Source organism: Maylandia zebra, linkage group LG22, assembly GCF_041146795.1.
Source record: "Maylandia zebra isolate NMK-2024a linkage group LG22, Mzebra_GT3a, whole genome shotgun sequence".
NCBI classification, from domain to species: Eukaryota; Metazoa; Chordata; class Actinopteri; order Cichliformes; family Cichlidae; genus Maylandia; species Maylandia zebra.
The window spans coordinates 15,221,966-15,242,612 of record NC_135187.1 but is presented as its reverse complement, the minus strand read 5'-3'; the positions used below and the strand labels follow the sequence as shown (position 1 = coordinate 15,242,612).

The window sequence follows — 20,647 nt, the reverse complement described above, 5'->3', positions numbered from 1 at the left end:
ATTACATTTATACTTTTGCATAATCGCAATCAACTTGTCTGTTAACAACTACTGTAAAGTTGTGTGTTGCAGCAGTTGAGCGTTGTTCATATTCATTTGCCTTTATCAGCTTTAAGCATGTGTGTGTGTTTGTGTGTGTGTGTGTGTGTGTGATATTCCATCAGAAGTGTAGGCGGCGTCAGAACTTGTCGTCTGGAGGTTTAGTGCAGTCCTGAACTGGTCAGGGCAGGCACTTGTCATTCTTATGACTTGCTGTCATACGTGCTGATGTGAAACAATAATGTTGGTTACAAGACAAAAACAAACACACCAGTGTTTAACTGCTTTCAGCAGCCTCATGTGGTGAGCTTAGGGGTGGTGTGTGCGTTCTTACCGAGGTTTGCACTCACTCAGAGGCAGCTTTATGTCAGTGAGAGGCAAAAGTGTACTGAGACAGGCAGTGCTTGGCCACACTGGAGGCTGGAAAGAAGAAATGCACTAACGAGAGATAGAGAAAGTAGATTGATATCACCTCCTCTGTTTTTTGTTTTTTTTTTTGGTGGGGGGTTTTTCTGCCTTGTCTAGCTTGCAGCTCCCTTGTGGTTAGAAACCTCAGTGGGGGTGTTTGTGGGAAGATGCACACTCCAAAACACATACATGCACACGGTCTCTTTAAAAGTGGGCAGCCCCTTTGGGCCATGCATGTGGGGGTTACAGTAATACAATGTTGGATAGTGGGGGGGTACTGTAGTGTGCAGGGCTTGAGGTGGTTGAGCTACAGTGGTGTGTGTGTGTGTGTGGGTATGTATCGGGTCTGGGTGACACACGAGTACTCTGACTCTGGGGCAGAAGTAGGTCAGATCTGCTGTCAGCAGCTTGTCAAAACCTCACCGTAACCAGCTTCACCTATTCAGATGTGCAGGGCCGCTTTAACATCAGAGGCCTTTGATGGTCATTTGTTGGCCTGTTAATTTCTGGGTCAGCAGATTATCCTAATAATGATTAGAAATTAACCACACTGTAGACACAACGCTGACATCCAGTGTCTAGACAGGCTCAGATCACCAGGCCTTGCAGATTAAAACAACAGTGTGCAGGCACGTTACTTTAGCCTCAAACCTGGAAAACTTAAGGCCAGCGATGTCGTTTATTTTGATTTTTGAAGTGTAAAGTAAGCTTGCTAGCTGTGTTGTGTTTGAATTGGCTGCAGTTCGTATGGTGGGCCAGACAGAGTGCTAACTAGCCAGCCTGTTAGCTAAGAGGGCTAAAAATAAACATTAAGATGACCAGGCTATTACAGGCTGCTAAGCAAGCTGACACAACATACAGTCAAGGTCTCATCTCTCCTTTCCTCTCCTGTTTTATTTGCTAACGCTAACATTGCCTGTATTTCTTCTTTAATTCTAAAGAGATGATCACGATCCTTTCTCCAAAGTTCAATCTAAAATAAGTGTGAGCTTAAATAATGAACCGTATGTGAAATATTCCAGTCCTGTGACACAATCCTAGCTTTGACACAGACCCTAATTAGAAATGAATACAAATCAATGTGTAATTTCTTATATAAATATGCACTTGTTTGTCGCTCAGATATTTGCTCAGAGATACTGGCAGCTCAGCGACACAGGCACGACGTCCTTGTCGTCACCAGATGACGCACCAGTCGTGCTAATTCATACAGATGCCACACTCAACATGTATGGATGCTTCTTCAGGATCCAATAAATTTACTACTACTCATAATATTTAGCATGCAGTGTTGATGCTGTGACTGGGTGTAAAAACAGGGCCACTGTTGAGTCAAGGCAGCACCACCAGAGGAGACCTTGCATGTGTCGTGACGTGAGCAGACTGGTTTGCTCGTCAAACGGACAAGAACACAACAGCCACTGATGAAAGAACTTGTTGATGTCTGTTCAGCTAAGCCATCGTTATCAGTGTACCTCTCTGTACATCTGTTTTCTCTGTTTGTTGTGGCTAATCTGTTGGAATAATGGGAATAATGAGATTACTGCTAAATTGTTAGCTGTGTTGTAGCCACAACATGCAGTAGTGTGCAAAAGCCTTGAAGTACTCACAAATGAGCCTTGAGCTCATTCCTATGTATTTTGATAGGAAAATTAGAAATGGTGCAGCAGTTTATTGAAACCATGAACTCTACGTCTAACCCAAGGACCTAGCTGAAAATGGATGGAAGAGCAGTCAGTGTCCTAGCAAAAACATCAAAAGAGCCTCAGAGAGCCTGAACAGCTATTGACTACTATTGACTAAGACAACTTGAAAGACTTTAAAGACTAAATGGCGAGACAGTCTGGCGCCTTGGAAACAAAATATAAAGAAATGATTGAAAATTTTCAACCCATAAAACCAGATATAACCAGTGTAACTCTTTTATAATTAATTGAATTGGGCAAATTTAATTTTTATTTAGATGTCACTGCGAGCTGTGTGGTTGTTGTGCCGCAGGTTTGTTGACACGTCTGTAGTTCTGCTCTCTGACTGAAAACAAGGAGGCTCAGATTAATCGTCTCTCAGACTCAGCTGCTCCTAATTATGCTCTCAAGTGAATTTGGGTTAATGTTAGTATATTAGTTTTGCCAGAGTTATGTAAATAGATCTAATATATCATTTCCCACACCAAATGAACACACCTCCTGCCTTATGCAAGTGGGTGGAATAATTTTATTCTAGTTGTTTGAGCTACTCAGATGCATAATATACGTAGACATCATATAATAACACACAAAAGGAAATTATGTTTTAGGCAAGAATGCAATGTGTGGTGTCTCGTTTTCAAATTCCCTGATTTAGTCCATTTTGTTTTGTGGTGGGGAGACTTTTCTGACGTCACTAGTCAGCCTGTCAGTGACTAGAAGGTTAACCTTGGCTGAACTCGCAGTAAAACAATTTTTGTGGTGTCTTGTCATTTCATGGCGATGGTTAAAGCAAGCAGAGACATTTGGCGTCTATTTTGAGAGAAGGCAGCTGGGAGTTTCAGGTGAGGCTGGGACTGGGGATTAATTTAGAGCTGCTTGGACACCACAGGGATAAAACCAAGTCGGTGGGAGGCTCTTCTAAGTGTTTTAATATGCGTGTGTGTTAGAGTGCATGTAAGTGAACAGCACTTATATTATGTCATATTCATGCCACCCGGTATAGTGATCTAAGCGCTGTGTAATGAGTAGGAGATTTGTCATTGAGGCTACAGCACGTTGATACACATGTGCCCCCCTGTACTCCCTGCACTGCAGCACTGCTGCACCATAACACTAACAGCCAGCTTCCGTCTACCTCCCAACCACGCTCTGTTTCTCTTGCTCTCTTACCCCTGCCATCTGCTCCCCAAAAACTGGCCAGTGGTTGTTTTTCATGGGAAAATCATCTACAGAAAAAGGCTGTTCAAGTCTTTTTGCACATGCAAAGGTTTGCGCAGCATCCTGCGTGTTTACATGCCGCTTTTAGGGTGTAGATAACTGAAATGTAGACAACAACAGAAGATAACTCTTCTGAAACAGAACACTAAACATCTGCCAGCGACATATTTGTATTTCATTTTATCACTCTCCCACACAAGTGCACGCAAACGCAGACGCGCACACATTTTTAAAGCCACATACTGTGCCAACCAACAAAGGTTTTTTTCTTCTGAGGCTTTCTTCAGTGTTGGAAACATTTGACTTGAGCCAACTCTCTTACCCAGTTAAAGGCCCTGAGAATTTCCTAGTTTACATAGCAGTCATAATAAGCATAGCATAATAAGTATGTGCGGTATTAGGAATATCGAAGATATTTAGTACAGAAAAAAATTAAAAGGCTAATGTATAAATATACTAAAATATCCATGACTCCTGCTGCTGATACACATGTCTCGGCTTTGGATATCAGCCAATAACTGAGTACACAACCAGTATCAGTATTTAATAAGCGATAAACTGTCATCCTCAGTGTGAGTAAGAGACTGTGAATCAGTTTGTTTTTTTTAAACTCAGTCACAGTAGAGTACAAATAGGAAAACGACCTCCCTGCAATTTGTGAAAAATCTGTCATTTACTGACCGCTTTCATGTATCTGCGGTGACAAACTGGTATCCCAGAGATTGAGAGTGCAACACCCTCAACCTCTGTGTGACTGTTTCCTATCACAAGGCAAGTGCACAGGTCACCTGGTTGGAGGAAACCTGTCTCCAAACAGTTGCAGTCCAGTCACTCTTTGTCATTTTGGCGAAGGTTTGCAAATAATTGCGGTCACATTTATAAATATAGACAGCTTGATTGCATTTTGTTGGCAATCTGAGTCAGTCTGTGAGCTCAACCTTCTCTTTATAATAGAGACCGCAAGTCAACTGGTTTCCCAATAGCTTTATTCAGGTTATATTCCTATATAAAAGGAAGGTTGCTGAGTATCTCTGTCATTTTGCAGTCGAATCTTTGTCCTGCATAAACTGTATAACATTTGTGGAGGAATTTCTTTCAAATTATGTGGAATCCCAAACAGGTTTGCAGTTTTATGCAGATTTATTACAGTTAATTGCAGTATAATACAAAAAATTGCAAGTTCGCCGGATTCAGTTGCAGACTGATAGCAGTATGACTGCAAGTGGTTGACGACATGGTCCCCGCCTTCAAAAGCAAGAAGATTAAAGGGTCATGGCACATGATTGCAACAATAATTTAGATTCTCTTGCGTGACTTTAGCGTTAAGCAGTATTTAAAATTAGCTTAAAATTGACCCAGTTGACTACATCTTGCTAGATTGCTCTAAGAAGAAGTGCAATAAAAGCTTCCAAGTGTTAACTGTAACAAAACAAAACAAAGAAAGAGTGAAGTTGCCAGCCGTCCACTCGTCCACAGTGTGTTTGCTATAAATCACAACTGAATCTCAGACCAGTGCCAACAAACAGAACTTGTCAACACGGCTAGCTGACTAGCTACAGTTAAAATTTCTGGACTCAAAAGCATTCACACCACATGGACACAAGTTGACCGTGACTCAGAGGGAGACTTTATTCCGAATGTAGTCAAGGTGTAAGGGCTGTAGATGTAATGGGTTTTTTTTTTTTGGAGATTAAACAGGCAGGCTGTGATGAAGAGAGGTGAAGCGTGGCTGGCACAGTGTGCAGGCAGACTGATGGCAGAGACCGGGTGAGCTGGCTTGGCAGACAGCTAGAGTGGGCAGGCAGGGAGAAAGGAGCTGCTGCCGGTGAGCTTGAGGAGCTGAAGCTTGAGAGCAGGCGGAGAGGTGGGGGTGAAATCTAAGCACAATGAAATGAAATGAGTTTAACTCACTCACAAACACAATAAACGTGATAATGGTGTCTCTCCTGTGATGTCTGTCAGATAGCGACTGGAGAGTCGAGTAGATGTATGGCTGGTGATGAGCTGATGAGCCACCGGTTTTAGATGCTGATCGAATTGACTGCAGGAAATGTGAATGGTGCTACAACTACAAGTGACACACAGAGAGGCAATAGGACAGGAAAACAAGAGACACAGAAGAAAGGAGACAGGAAGGAGTACAACAAGGGTCATGACACTGACAGCAGTCTGTGAAATTAGATTACACAATTCCCTGCCCTTTTTATCTTTCTTTGGATCACAAATCCTTAATCATAATAATGCACAATATTAGGCTACTGATCTTGGAGTAATAAAATGCCTGCCTCTTTATTTTTATTTACTCAATGCACAAAAGCATCTGCAGCCCCTGCAGAATGTGAATTTGATCCTGGCGTCCTTGTAATCTATATGTACCTCTATATAGGTCAGCGTGGCATTGTTTACAGAGTGCACACGTGCTTCACTGCTCTGCAGCAACACAACTTATGTTTACATATGTGAAACAGTGATGATTTGAGAAAAGAACACACATAATTAATAATAATTAATTCAATTGGTCTGTCAGAAAAATGATGAAAAATATATATCATAACATCCCGAAATCCAACGCCTATCCCTCACATAATGCGTCTGATTAACAGTAAAACCTTTCTAATATTTAAAGTTTTATATAAAAAAGGATAACTTTTTATATAAAACAGGTTATCAATTATTTTTGACTGTCCAAGAATACCTTGAAAATGTTTCCTGATCTCACACCTGTGGTTACGTCTTGGTTACGAGTCAAGATTGTTGTTTGCACTCAACTTTCAAAGGCGTTGGTGGATGTGAGGGACAAACAGACTGAGCGGCAGGTGCAATATGTTGCACTGTAATCAAACAAATCAAACACTGTTCTCATTTTACTACAGCAGTCTGAAATTAAAGTAAATGAAGCGTGGATTATATGTTTCATGCTTTATCATATCTTATTCTGTCAGCATCCATGGTGGCAACCAACACTGTCGTAGACAAACAGTGAGATTGTAAAGAGGTTCGTTGTGCTAACACACATATGTGATGATGTGGACTGTGGATCATAGCAGGACCGCTGCCTTTGAGCAGAGTAGCCTCCACCATTAACTAAAGGTTAGCTTGCTGTTGAGGCTACGCCTGGCTCGTGTCCCAGCTTCTGTAAAGTTAAATATCTACTGTACATTATACAGCTTCAGGTAGCCCACCATCGCCAGAGTACAATCATCCTTAAATTTGTGATTTGGAAATACAATAAGACCGACTAGATTAAAATAAATATTTGTTGCTGTCTCAAAAGTTGAACATATTTTACAGTATTTGGAATCTAGTTGTTTTCAGTTCTTGCAGAGTGCTAAGTAGTTGTTTTTTACTGTGCCAGCTCCTCATTAAAAAAATTTCTAGGCTGGTTTCGCTTTCCATGAGAACAATGTTTAAAACTGGTTCTAAACCTAACACTGAGCTGTGGAAGAAATTAAGTACTGCGCCTTTGAAACAAAATGAAGCCAACAATCACATATACGTAAGCTCAATTTTCTCTTTACAGCAGTTAAAACAACGAAAAAAAGAAACATGAAATATTTTCAGTGAGTTAGTCACGTTAAGTTCAAATCGGGATTTGTTTGTTTGGGGTTGTGTGCTATGGGAAGCCGCTGGCTCCAACTGTTGTTGTTGCCGCTTGCTTTCCAGCTCCACCCCTGCGCCCAAATTAGATGTTCTCGGCTTTGCATAACTGATAAGACTTGCATGGTTTTCATGTCTGCAAAGTCAACTTGCTTTGCAGAAGCGAGTCATGAGTCAGCACTGAAAAAGAAAGAGGATCAGGGGAACGGAGAAGGTGGATGAAGTGAGAAAGACAGCGCTCGCTCTGATTTCACGTTTGTGTCACAGGTAATCTGGTCTGTGGAGCAAGAATAAACACTCACTAAAATAGACTCGGGTTATGCGTGTTTAGTGTGTGCACTGAAGAGTCAGAAATCCTGTGTGTGTGTGTGTGTGTGTGTTGCTCTGTGAGACATGGGACATGGCAGACTCTTAATTTGTCTGACCTTGAACTTCACAGGCATCTCCTTTGCTTCCCTCCTGCTCTTATTTTCCTCTCATCTTCTTCAGTAGGATTTTTAAAGGTTCATTGCAAGCATTTGTCTTAGTTGTGTTTCAGTCTGTGAGTGAGTCTTTCCTTGCATTTCACTCGGTTGCTCCCTGGAAAGCTGAGTTTCAGTTCTATATAAGCTGGTGCCGCATGTGTGTGGACTGATGATTAGAAACCATGCATTGCTGTCTGTGTGTGTGTGTTTGAGGACTACAAATGCAGGATGAATAGTGCTGCCTGAGCAGGAGATTGCAAGCTACTGTCCTTAAAGGCACCCATCCTCATATTTACAACCTACACAAAATTAATTTAGGCCTAAAAAGGATCTGAAGAAGAGACTTGGACCATGGTGTTGGTGATGGTTTGCTATTAAGACTCGGGATTTCACTGTCAGAAGAGATGGATTAAAAGCTTCTTGTGTTTACCAAATTATTCAAATTGATTCAGCTCCTGTTTCGTGGCAGTTTTCACCCTGACAACTCACGCTGTTTAGCATTTCTTTGGTTAATGCGGCCGTTTGTGCTCAGCAGGTGTCCTCTCCCAGTCACTTGAGTTATTTTTGAGTATCACAAAAATGAAGCACGTCCAACCTTCAGTTAGTTTTATGCATTTCTTTATAGGTTTACTTCCAGGCAGAGAAATGTCATTATATAAATGTCATTATAATACTGAAATCAAATTGCAGAGTTGTAAAGCTTGAAATTGGCAGCGAGCATTAGGTACTATTTATTCAATCATTGTGTGGTAGTGTATGACTGTATGCATCAGCGCTGCCGTCATTTTTCACTAAAGCTATTCACTAAAATCTTGACTGTTACAGAAACTCCAGCTGTATACTTTCGGACAAAACATTTGCTAATCGAAGCTGCGTGACCTTAAATTTAAGGCTGTGCTATATAATACCAGTGCAATTTTTTTAACTTGACTTAGAGGTGTCACATGCCCATACCAGTCATATAGTCTCCACGCCTAGAGTGCACAACGAGACAAGCCCAGACATGTCTGAGGGCAAGAGCTGCACATCAGAGAGCTGCTTCAATGACCCTTCAACAAAGCTTAATACATTGTTCCAGCAAAAGGTGGGAACAACAAACGTCACCACCCAAGCTAAAAACACAAAGCTCTTGCAGCGGGTCATTTAGACAAAAGTAAACTAACGACTCAACCGACCATTGCTAGAGAACTTGCTAGTTGCACTCACTTACTGTGCAAGTTTAGTTACTTTAGTTATTAATAAACTGAAGCAGTTATGTCACATTTTTGCCTAAAAATCACTGGAAACTACAATCTAGGCTACTTTTGTACTTACATTTGACTTATTGTGTGTCACTGCTATAATCCTGCTGCTGATACCTTTAGTGTCAGTACTGTCAGTGACTGTAGCTCATTTGAAAAGAATACCCTTCATTTTCTTCACTCGTAAAGGCTGCTGCAATCACCAAGAAAACATTATTAATTGAAATATAGTTTTTAACCACTACTTTCCACCCCTTTTAAATTATTTCTTTTATTTTGAGACCCTGATGGTGTCAAAACTGATTATTAATATATTAAACGATTAGCAGAAAAATTGCTTTAGGAAATTCTCAATAGTTTATTATTAAGCAGTAAATTAAGAGCTGAATTTAGTGGTTGGCTGTAGCCCCTGAAGGCCTGTCATAGATGAAGAAACCAATTGACATCCTCACGATAAGTATTTAATCGTGTTGGTACTGTATCGGTTGTGTTTTTCTTCTTCATGTAGTTTTAAACTTCACATTGATGTGCGTACCATTTGGGGGGGAAAAAAACTCATTGCTTCCCATGACCAGAATTGCAGCGTCTCCACCCTGTTGGGAACCATAAATTATGTCCACCATCACACATGAAGTATTTGGAGATATGTGGCCAACCAGATTGGAACATTTTGTTGGTGTTGTTGGCATGTTTCAACATGGAGACTTTCAGCACATCGCGTTCCCTCTGTCTTGACCGTGGAGATTCTGATGTTCTTTCTGTTGTTGTGCTCAAATCCAAACATAATTCACAAGAACATTTGGGGCATATTTGTATTTTAAATGTACGCCCGGAAAGAAGAGGGGCCGTTATGTAATCTGCTGCAGTGTGTGAGGTCAGGTGATGAGGGTCCTGTCTGTTTGTGCGCGATAAAATATTCAGGACCATCTCGGGGACATCATGAATCTTAATGAGGACATGTGAGTACACTAGGAGTGGAGGAAAGAAAGAAACTCTGTTGATCTGTCTCTTCTCCCCTCCATCGCTGGTTCCTCCCACCATCCACCTGTCAAAAACCCTCCTTCCTTCCTCCCGTCACCGCTCTCCTTCCCTCACTCTAATTTTATTTACTTTCTCAATCTCTCGCTAAGAGGCTCGATAAGAGTCTTAGCACTGTTATTTTGCATGTGTGCTGTTCACGTGGCAAGCATTAGTGTGTGTTGGGTGTGATGAATCGTGCGGTCTCCATGGGTTTTAATCCAGTGGGCCACTGCGCACAAAAACACACACTTTGGAATTCGGCTCTGTGGGAAATTGTATTGAACTTCCATGCAGACTGTGTTTCTCTGTCTCTCCGTGAAGCGCGCTATTAGCTGAAGGCCTTCCCTTCTTGTACTCCTCTTTCTCCTTCTCCTTTTTAAAGATAGTTTTTTTTCATCTGCATGTCTGTCGTTTCTTCTCGCCACACACACAAGCCCTCTGTTTGAGACAGTAGCTCAACTTGAAAACATTTTAGCTCATAAAACACATGGCATTCTTTCATCCTTCCCGTCCAGTTTCAAAGACTGTCCGAGTGTCTGCGCGGATGAATCATGTGCTCAAACCAATTACACCGTTTAAAAATGAACTCTTTTCATACGAGAGAACACATACGTATGTGTCTGCCTGAATTGTGGTAGAAGCATGCTGATACTTAAAAAAACCCAAAAAACTCACACTTACAAATTCAAACACGTGTGACTTGGTTAGCCAAGTTACAGAAACAGACCTTTTCTCTATGCTGTGACCTTGTATATAACTTTGGTTTTATGTGTCCAGATTTGAATTATTGGTGAGTTATTGGAAGATTATTTTGTTGGTATTTTCACAACTTTTAATTGTAAAAAGCAGCAGAAACACTGGTTTATTTTGAGATGCTTATCCACAGGCTTTATAATGAAGACTTTTGAATAGGAACTTGTTTTCGAAAAGATTTTGATTTCCCATTTTTCTTTTGTTTTTAAAATCTTTCGTCATTACTTTTTTTTTTTGTGCCAGTATTTCGCTACGTATACTCGCTGGCCAGATTGTTATTTACACCTTGGTAGTATCTTCAGAGCTACTTTAATTCTTTGTGGCACAGAATCAACAAGTTGGTGGAAACATTCCTCAGAGATTTTGGTCCATATTGACTTGATAGCATCACACAGTTGCTGCAGATTTATCGGCTGCACATCCATGATGTGAATCTTCTGTTCTGCCACATCCCAGAAGGTGCTTTATTGACCTTCTGGTCACTCCAGAGGTTATTTGAGTATTTTGGTGACAGGAGTTGTTCTTAGCTGACAGGAGTTGCACCTTGTTTGATCTTCTACTCTTCTTCATACCTTGTGCAAGTGTTTTTGGGTTTTTTTAGTTATTGCCTTCCTGTCAGCTCAAAGCAATCTGACTTCTGGCTTCAACAAAGCATTTTCACCCAAACAACTGCTGCTCACTGGATATTTCCTCTCTTTCTCTGTAAACCCTAGAGGTAGTTGTGTGGGAAACTCCCATCAGATCAGCAGTTTGTGAAAAACTCAGACCAGCCTGTCTGGCACCAACAACCATGCCCCTTTTTTAGAGTCACTTAAATCACCTTTCTTCCCCATTCTGATGCTCATTTTGAACTTTAGCACACCATTTTGATCATGTTTATATGCCTAAATGCACCTCGTTGCTGCCCTGGGATTGGCTGATTAGATATTTGCATTAACAAGCAGTTGAACAGGTGTATCTAATGAAATGGACCATAAGTGTAGATTGCATATGCATCGGTGCCAAATTTTATGAGAAGCCTGTTTGCACTGTGTTTTATAGTTGCTGATAAATCATGTAAGAGAAAAAAGAAACGGCTGTAGTTTCTTTTATACAAGCTCAGTTGTTGTTTTTGCAGCTGATCGTTATCACCTTCAAGAATAAAACCACTCCCTCATCTAATCTCAGCTGATGCATGAAAAATCACATCACTCGCACCTTCCCACACCTACCGAGCTCATTAGGAGATAACAGTAGGACATGTTTAAGATTTAAGCAGCTGTAGCTCACTGCTGTTTTTCTCTCCTCTTGCCATTTTTCTTCCAGATTGATCAGCCATTCGATGGGGATTTTCAGAGGAGCTCCGCCTACCGTCGCCGCATTCCCTCCTCCTCCTCCGACCCCCTCCCCCCGCGACCTTTTGATCGCCCCCACCCACTCCGTCATCCAGCCCTCCATCCAGCCCTCCATACAGAAAATGACTCTGGAACTCACTGAATGGTCTTCTATATGGATTTTTACTGCTTGTAATAGACAGTAAGAAAAAAGAGGCGCAAACCTCGATGACAAAAAAGCCATAAACACCCACAACACACACATACACACACACACCCACACACACACACACACACACTCACACACACAACAAACACAGCTACACACACAAACACTTTCATACCAAATAAAGCTGTTTTGCAAGCAGTTTCTCTCACACCTTGACGTGCACACACAAAAGAAGCAAGTGCACAAAGCCACTCTTGGAATGTACCGCTTACTCTTCCCATGAAATTCAACTGCTTCCTTTATTTTTCTGAGATTCTCTACAGGCCTTGAGAAAGCTGATTTTATTAGATTTTTTCCCTTCTTCCCAATTTAAACAAGGATTAAAAAGGTTGGGAATTTCAATTTGCAGTGTTTTTGGAGGACAACTTTAGAGGACAGCTGATTGCTAATTTTTTTCCTTCTTTTTCTGGATCTGTGATACATCTGGGGATAGCAGATTAGTTTATCTGCAAATATTTAGTGTCTTTAACCTTTATAGTTTTAGTAGGACCCAGTTTAACATACATTTTATTACCTCGCAGGCTGGGAAGCATCTATTACAGTTATTCAGCACTTCTTGAACACTTAAGAAATAGATGTAACAAGTGTATAACTAGCAAGTTACAACCACTGATTGCATTTTGTAGCTTGTAAAGATTGTAATGAAGTTACTTCTAGAAAGTCACTACTCGTTTTAAAGTACAAGTAACTTGAATTGAGGAGTATTAGGAGTAGTATTGTTTTTGTACTGTAGTATTGTTAGAAGGGGTGCGCTTGTTTTCCTGTTGCTTGCATGCCCTCCAACATGCCTCCCCAGAACACAGAGGCTGACACCATGCAGGTCGGATCTCTGGTGGGTGGGGTTAGCAGCAAAAACTCCACCGCATCAGGCTTGGATGAGGAGAAAGGAGGAGCAGGAGGCGAGACGGATGGATTGGGAGGCGGAGGCGGAGCGGCAGAAGGAGGCCGAGGAGGAGAGGAATCTGCTAGCGAAGGATCGATCGAAGGGATTCCTTTAAAGCGATGGGTGATGCACGGAGCCGTGATGTTCGGTCGGGAGTTCTGCTACGCCATGGAGACAGCGCTGGTGACGCCTGTGCTGCTGCAAATAGGTGAGCAGAGTCCAGATGATTTACATATGAAACATAGAAAGCCAACATCTGCAAAGTACTTCAGCTGCAAAATTGCTGTTTTTTAAAAATATCTGTTTCATGTGTTTTTTAAACTGTAGTTCAGGATCTACATCAAACTACAACGACCAAAATTATTAATTCACAAAAAAGGGAGGAAAAGAGCAGCAAGGTCTCACAATAAAGAGCAGCCACTCACAAAAAATGTTGATTCTGTCTTTCTGGACGTGGCGTTGACAGTGGGAGAAAGAATTTATCACTGGCTAGCTCACTGCTATCAGTGAGGTATAAAGTAGAGCAAAGAGTGTGTTGAAGACATTTCATGGTGTTGTGGAAAACATTTACTTCTAAGGATCGATGTTGGGATAAGCTCTGCAACATGTGCTTGACCAAGGTACCAGGGTTGTGACCAGCACTAGGCTGTCGTGTGGCCCGCCCATGGCTGGGTTCATGGGCATTAAGTTAATTGGTAATTCTAAACCGGTTGTAGGTGTGACTATGAGTGTGAATGGTTGCCTGTCTCTCTGTGACAGCCCTGACCCAAACTGACAACCTGTCCGAGTTCTACCCTGCCTCTTGCCCTATGACAGCTGGGATACGCTCCAGATGCTCCAACCCCTCAGATGGATGGATGGATGAAATGCTGTTGTCTCTTTAAATTGTAATGCCATTTAAGGGGACACCTTAGAAGCTAAAATGTCAGAGCACATATCTCATCTCCCCTTCACCTTGTTCGGATCTGCTTGGAGATTACCCGGCTTACACCCTGCCTCACAGCATGCACACACAGAGAACCAGACCTCCGGTCACAGTGGGCATGCTATCATTTAGAATAGAATAGAATAGAATTCAACTTTATTGTCATTGCACATGCACAGGTACAGGGCAACGAAATGCAGTTTGCATCCATCCAGAAGTGCTTTAGTGATATAGATATATTACAATATATATTAGCAATAGTATAGATATGTAAGTATATTACAGGATGGGTCTATTATGGTATGTTATAATGTACACGGTATGAAGTATGTTGTGAATATTCTATAACTATAAGTATGTAGGCTGTAGTGAGTACGAGCTATGTACAGGCTATGAACAGGATATAAATATGAAAAACTATACAGAATATGAAATAAATAACTTTACAGAATCTGAGATATACAGCTATACAGAAATGGGAACTATGCAAGTTGTAAACAGTTGTAGGGTTAAAAATTATCGTATGTACAGAATGATTATTTACACAGAGCTATACAGTAGTGCAGTTAAGATAAGTGAGATATGTGGATAATTTCTACAGAGGCTGTATAAAGTGCTAGTGGTTGTGAGTGGTGGTTCAGTCCATGTTATTATTGTGTGTTTGAGGGTACAGTTGTCCATTGTGTGTGTGTGTATGTTCAGTCCATGTGTTAACGTGGGTCAGGAGGCGGAGTTCAGGAGTCTGACAGCTGTGGGGAAGAAGCTGTTCCGGTACCTGGTGGTCTTAGTGCGGAGGCTCCTGTAGCGCCTCCCAGAGGGCAGGAGGGTGAAGAGTCCATGTGATGGGTGGCTGGGGTCTCTGATGATTTTTCCAGCCCTTTTCAGACACCGCTTCCTGTAGATGTCTTTTATGGCAGGAAGTGGTGCTCCGGCGATGCGCTGGGCAGTTTTCACGACCCTCTGCAACGCCTTCCGGTCCGAGGCAGAGCAGTTCCCGTACCAGACTGTTATACAGTTGGTCAGGATGCTCTCGATGGTGCAACGATAGAAGTTCACCAGGATGTCTGAGGACAGGTGGTTCTTCCTCAGAGTCCTCAAGAAGAAGAGGTGCTGGTGAGCCTTCTTGACCAGTTTGGAGCAGTTGGTCGTCCAGGTGAGATCCTCGGAGATGTGGACTCCCGAGGATTTGCACCCAGTGTCATCTTTGCCTTTTGAAAATATGCCAAGTCCAGTTCTGTCTGGAGGGTACTGGAGTCTGTAGAGGAGATGGAGAGGGTGTGAAGAGAAAAATGTGAGAAACAGCCATAGCATTATTTGTACTATTTGTAGTTTCCATGTAAACCCCCCTCTTGCTTCTTTTTTTTCCTCTTCAAATTTCTCCTTCCCCTTCACTGACATTAGCGCGATGTCCTAGCTTACATAACCAAGGGGACATGAATAGGAAGTCGCTCTGTGGACACCGTGACTCCTGGCCGGCTCACCCGGGATGAGCCGCCACAGGGAACCGGGATCCCAAACATGCACTTCAAGTGTTTGTTGCGTCGAAGGCCAGCACTGAGATCAGCCAAATGTTGGAAATTTAAAGGCTTTCAGCTGAATTCAAAAGACTGGTGTGCTCTTGATGCGTAATATTAAAGCAGGAAAAGGCATCACAAGTAACAAAAAAATATAGTGTGTCTCCTGTGGACACATTACACGGGGGAGCCGCTGCATGTTTTGGTTCTAATTTTAGCCCCGATTTAGCTGCCCTAGCCTAATTTTTTTTTAGATCAGAATATGTCTGAGCTCCTCTTAGTAGATTTTGAAACTGCCAGGAGGTACAAGCCCCACAGATTAGTCTGCTAAAACTAAAGCAGACAGAACAGTGACTTTATTTGTCACTGAGAGGAAAGATAATCCATTTGTGTTATTTCATTCATTTTGACCTTTTACTCGTTGTAATTAATGAGAAGGTTGCCTTTCATCCGAATAAAGGAGATTCCAGTCAGTACAATACAGATAAACCGTGCTTGTTGTTATTATTACTACCAAATGCTCCGTGCAAAGCATTTTTATTAATAAGTTACAAATAAAAACGTGTACATTTGCGTCACACGTCGCTGACAAAGTGACACGCCTGCAGCTTCGACAGACTTGCTTTATTTTAGGCCTGGAAAAGACTACAAATGATGTTAAGATCTCGTGAAGCTGACGTGCCTATCATGTTAGCAGCTGCTGAAAATTAGGTCGATGAGAGTGAACCAAGACTGTACAGTCAAGATCTGTAAAGTCATAAAACAAGCTGAGCGAGGGACTGCAGGGATTGGAGTGGTCTGAGAGCTCATTAGTATGAGAGATTTGGGGAATAATGTAATAATTTCAACAAACTGTTTGGAAAAAATGGCAGGTTGGAATTTACTTTGCTTGTGGTAATCTTGTACTCTGTCTGACATTTTGGCAAGATTTTACTTCCCGTCCTGTTTTGTCTGCCATACATCATGTTTTGGATAGTTTAGCAGGTCTAAAAATGGAAATGAACTCCATGTATGCTTTGGTTAACCATGGAGAGTTTTCCTCATTTCCTGTGCATGCTGATTAGCCTCATGGATGTATTAATAGATCTTAATATGGCATGTCAGCACATCTTTCTTCCAGTAGCAAAGTAGAGCTAAAAAAAATCCCCTCTGGACCAGAGTGATTTTGCCTCATAAAAACACCACTGTAAAGTGTTGACAGGACCATTATAACAGAGCTGGAAAACTGCTGGCAGAACAAACAAGGTGGAAGCAAACCTGGAAGAGGAAGTTTTATTATGGCTTTTGGGTGAGCCACTTTGTTTTGAAATAGAAAAGGACTTTTCAGTTCTTATTTTACAACATCCAGAACCATCTTGAGCGTTTGGTTTTTATATCAGTTTAGAAGTTATATGTCTGTGTACGACTACGTTTCCCCCGACCCTTCACAGCCACAAAGGTTGCTTGTGTTTGCATTCATTCATGTTTTTAGCCTGCTAGAGGAAAAACAAACAGATGTAGTACCTGAAAACAACCCCCTCCTCTAACTGTGGGCAGAGCTCCAAGTTTTGGGATAACAATATCCCGCCCTCCCACCCCCGCTCCTCTATGTAGTTAGTGCTCTATGCACTGACTGTAGCTACTAGAATTAGCTAGATCGTCAGTAAGCTGGCTGGTTGGCTCTGCCTGAGTGAAACCATTGTATGTGTAACCCCACAACATTGAGGTCACAGAAGGGGAGAGGGTGTGTGTCTGAGTGTGTGTGCAGCGGATACAATTTGGTCAAGGAGCCCATATTTATACAACGCGGAGAAAAGCTAAGAAACTTCTGCCTTACAAGGGCTTGTGCGGGGAGCATGCCGAGCTCTCGTCTGTTCTTATACAAGGAGGCAGGCCTTTCCCCTAAAGGCAAGGGCACATATTGGGGCTGTTGAGACAGTTATATTTATAATTTAGGCATCAAATCGGACCAAATTGGGCTTGAGTCTTGTACAGTCTGGGCTGCTAGTTGGAAACAGTCGATATAAGTGAGATAAGATGATCACTGTGCAGCTTTTGTCCTTGTTTCTTGCGTTCAATTAAGTAAATTCATTTAAGGTCAATTTTATTCATATAGCACATGTTCGCAACAATGATCATCTCAAGCTGCCATATATTGTAAGGTTAAAGATTCACCAATATTAGAGAAAACCCCACAGTGGGAATGACAAACTTCCTTTGTTTACAGTAACAAGTGGGCTCAAAGAGGGCAGCCATCTTCTGTGACGAGTTAGTGGGCGATGGGGAAAGGAGGAAACAAAAGAGGTGCGCAGAGAGACAAGGATTCAATAAGGAAAGTTTTAAACCTAATCTTAGCAGCAGAGCAGGTGTGTGTTTACTGAACCCAGAGTGGGAGCTTGTTCCACAGAAAGGGGTCTGATAGCTGAAGGCTCTGCCTCTGTGTACCCTGCATCTTACCCTGTAACAGCTGGGATATGCATTGATATCTTACATACCCTGAAATGTTCTTGTTTATTTCTCTGTAAACTCTGTGTTTGTGGCTATTTTTTAGGTCATTTAAGCTGCCACACAGAGAGGCGAAGAGTCTTTTGAAAAGACGTTTTGCATCCAGTGCACTGCCTTTGATTTGTTCTGCTTGACCTGCAGGGACATTTTCCTGTTGTCTTTGTTGAAAATCACCCTCAGCAGGAACACCACCTAATGCTCACACAGAGATAAGAGTGAAAGGGAGTCAGCTCTACAAATGGGATTAAGAAAAGTGATAAGGTAAAAGAAAAAGGGCAGCGTGGGGGGTGGGGGCGATGAGTCCAGACCGTGTGCTGTGTCGATCTTTTCGGTTATGAGCGTGTCACATTACATAATCAGCTTTCTCAGAACTGACATCATAGGCAACTCAAGACAACTAGTAAAGCATCAAAATACTCGTTATTTGTCTTTATCAAATATATATGTATATATGTGCAGCTCCATACTAACAGCAGGCTGTTGGACTAACATCAGATTAGGGACGTTATCAGAAGCATTGTGGTGTGAGAATTAAGTACCTACAGATACAAGGCAGTGCGTAAGAATCATGACAAAGAGTACATTTAATGTGAATACAGCAGAAGCTCGTGTTGGTTCATACAGAGTCACTTATAGCTCACATAGCCATTATTGTTTCACTTAATTTTGAGAACTGGATGTAATTTTATGAACCCCGTCGAGTACGTCGCTCGTTAAGTTACACCCACTGACCTCAAAAGTCGCTGTGTTTTGAATTCGATTAATAGAATAGAATAGAATCAAATAGAAAGCCTTTATTGTCATTGTATTCAGAATACAAACACAATGAGATAAGAAGGTCTCGCTTGGCAGAACTGTAAAAAAAAAAGAAAAAAACAGCCAGAAGCACACAGACACCCCCCCCCCCCACACACACACACACACTGACCTGGAGAGCAAAGACTCCCAGCACTCACCTACTAAAAATTGTTATATTTTCTTGAAATTTCAACTTTCCTTTGATGCAGATGAGCTCGTTTCAGTTATTTTCAGCAGTTTGTGTTATTTTGCCCACGTTCCTACAAAAAAGTAGATTTCTTTTTCAATTATTTCACGGAACTGGCTGATCCTCTAATGAAGAAAGGGTTCAGTAAATCAACTTAATACAATAAAAAAATTGATAAATAAAAACGAGCATGAGGCTAAACAATCTCAGGAGTAGCACAGTCTGATTCAAAGGTCTCTTTCTGACCCGTAATTATTTATAATCTGTTTATTTGCATGGTTGACTGCCCACCTTTGCAGGAATGCCACCATTGTGTTACCCAAAAGAGTGCAGGCTGGCTACTCGACAACTTTGTTGTCCTTCTTTGGTGGCCTTCTTAAGGAGATTACTTCAATCCAAAATGAAATGACCTTGTCTGCGGCCCAAAGGTGGAGCTCTCTGGATTAGTGTCTTCACCTTTTACTACATCTGATTTCCTCGAATTCTGAAAAGCCATGTGCCTCTTAATATTTGCATACCAAACTAAATGACCCACAAAGTGGCAGTTAAAGTTAATGAAATAATGAAACCATTTGAGTGCTTGTTTACTTTACTAATCCATCGTGGCACGGTGCTGCGACAGCTTACTGGAGGCCAGATTTGCCAAGTTTGCTACAAGCAAACTGTTATTTTCAATTCATGTCACAAATTTTACCACATGCCAGTCTGCGCGTTAACTTTTCTTTTGCGCCGATTTCATGGGAGCTAGATAGTAGCTGGTACCCTGTTGTCATGTCACAATAGGAAATCTGCCCCCGCTGTTTAATTTGCAACAAATCAGCTTGATCTTACGCTGTTTATACTTGCATGCCAGGTAACCTAATCCACTGAGTGATCCTATCATGTTCATTGGTCTAATCTAGCAGATGACCTTGCAGACACTGTAATACAGGGTTACATAAATGACTGGCTTGATGTCACACTCACTAATCACTATAATCTGACCAAGTCATTCAAAGGATAGAAAAGATGGAGGACAGAGTGACAAACGCCTGCATTGGTGAAATGAGGGTTTATCAACACATAGCTAGAATATGGAGGTAGGAGAGAAACATCTGGATTGAAAAAAACGTGAGAAATAGGAGCCACTGTGTGTAAATCACAATCAGTCCTCATTAATCATTTTACGCTTCTGCCTGTCACCACAGGGAAAGAGAGAGACACAGAGAGAGAGAGAGAGAGAGAGACAAACACACCAGTCTGTTCAGTTATTTGAAGTCTTCTTATTTATAGCATTTGGACTCATCACAGCAGTAACTTTGTTCATGTTAATAACTTATCACTAACACAGACACTAAAAGTGTTTTTATGAAAGAGTTATTTGCATGTCAGTAGCTTTGCACAGTGGTGAACCACGGATGCCAGCGGTTCCCAGACTGTGGCGTGTGGACCGTTAGGGGTCGTTGAGAGAGTTAAACTGTAGTCAGAGCAGCAGCACAGGTTACTTTCACGGATCTGTTTTTTGCATTCGTGACATAGTGTAGATGCAGAGTCAACAAATACTTTAGTCAAAGACATATTATAGGTGTGCTATTTTTCCACCCAGCAGGCGATTAGCCAGGTATGTGAGTGCTATCGGTATACGATATGCGAGGAATGCAGAACTGAATGTGTGTGTGTGTGTCAGCACATTGTTCCCGCCCCTCTCTCGCTACAGACAAGCAAACAGCAAAGCTCTCAGGTGATGATGAGGGACAAAGAAACTTTGGGGGAAGCTGTTTTTAAAAATTCTTTTCGTTTTATTAAGATGATTATAGTTGTAATCAGTGGCCTACGGAATTTGTTTACAGAGAGTACCCTGAAACGTGGGGAAAAACCCCTCACAAACAGTTAATATGAATAAAAAT

At 41.7% G+C, this 20,647-nt stretch overlaps 1 protein-coding gene across 2 annotated transcripts in view; it reads left to right on the top strand.

Annotated features, from left to right (window-relative positions):
- slc45a4a (solute carrier family 45 member 4a) overlaps positions 1 to 20,647 on the top strand; it is a 53,923-nt gene that overhangs the window by 7,913 nt on the left and 25,363 nt on the right. The window contains exons 1-2 of one of the 2 annotated variants that reach the window (XM_004549136.5): positions 7,105 to 7,217; positions 11,734 to 13,061. In XM_004549136.5, the coding sequence (XP_004549193.1) occupies positions 12,743 to 13,061 (319 nt within the window). In that variant the 5' untranslated portion in view covers positions 7,105 to 7,217; positions 11,734 to 12,742. Of the gene's footprint in view, positions 1 to 7,104; positions 7,218 to 11,733; positions 13,062 to 20,647 lie in introns of those variants that run through there. The other variant, XM_014413898.4, reaches the window with a different exon arrangement.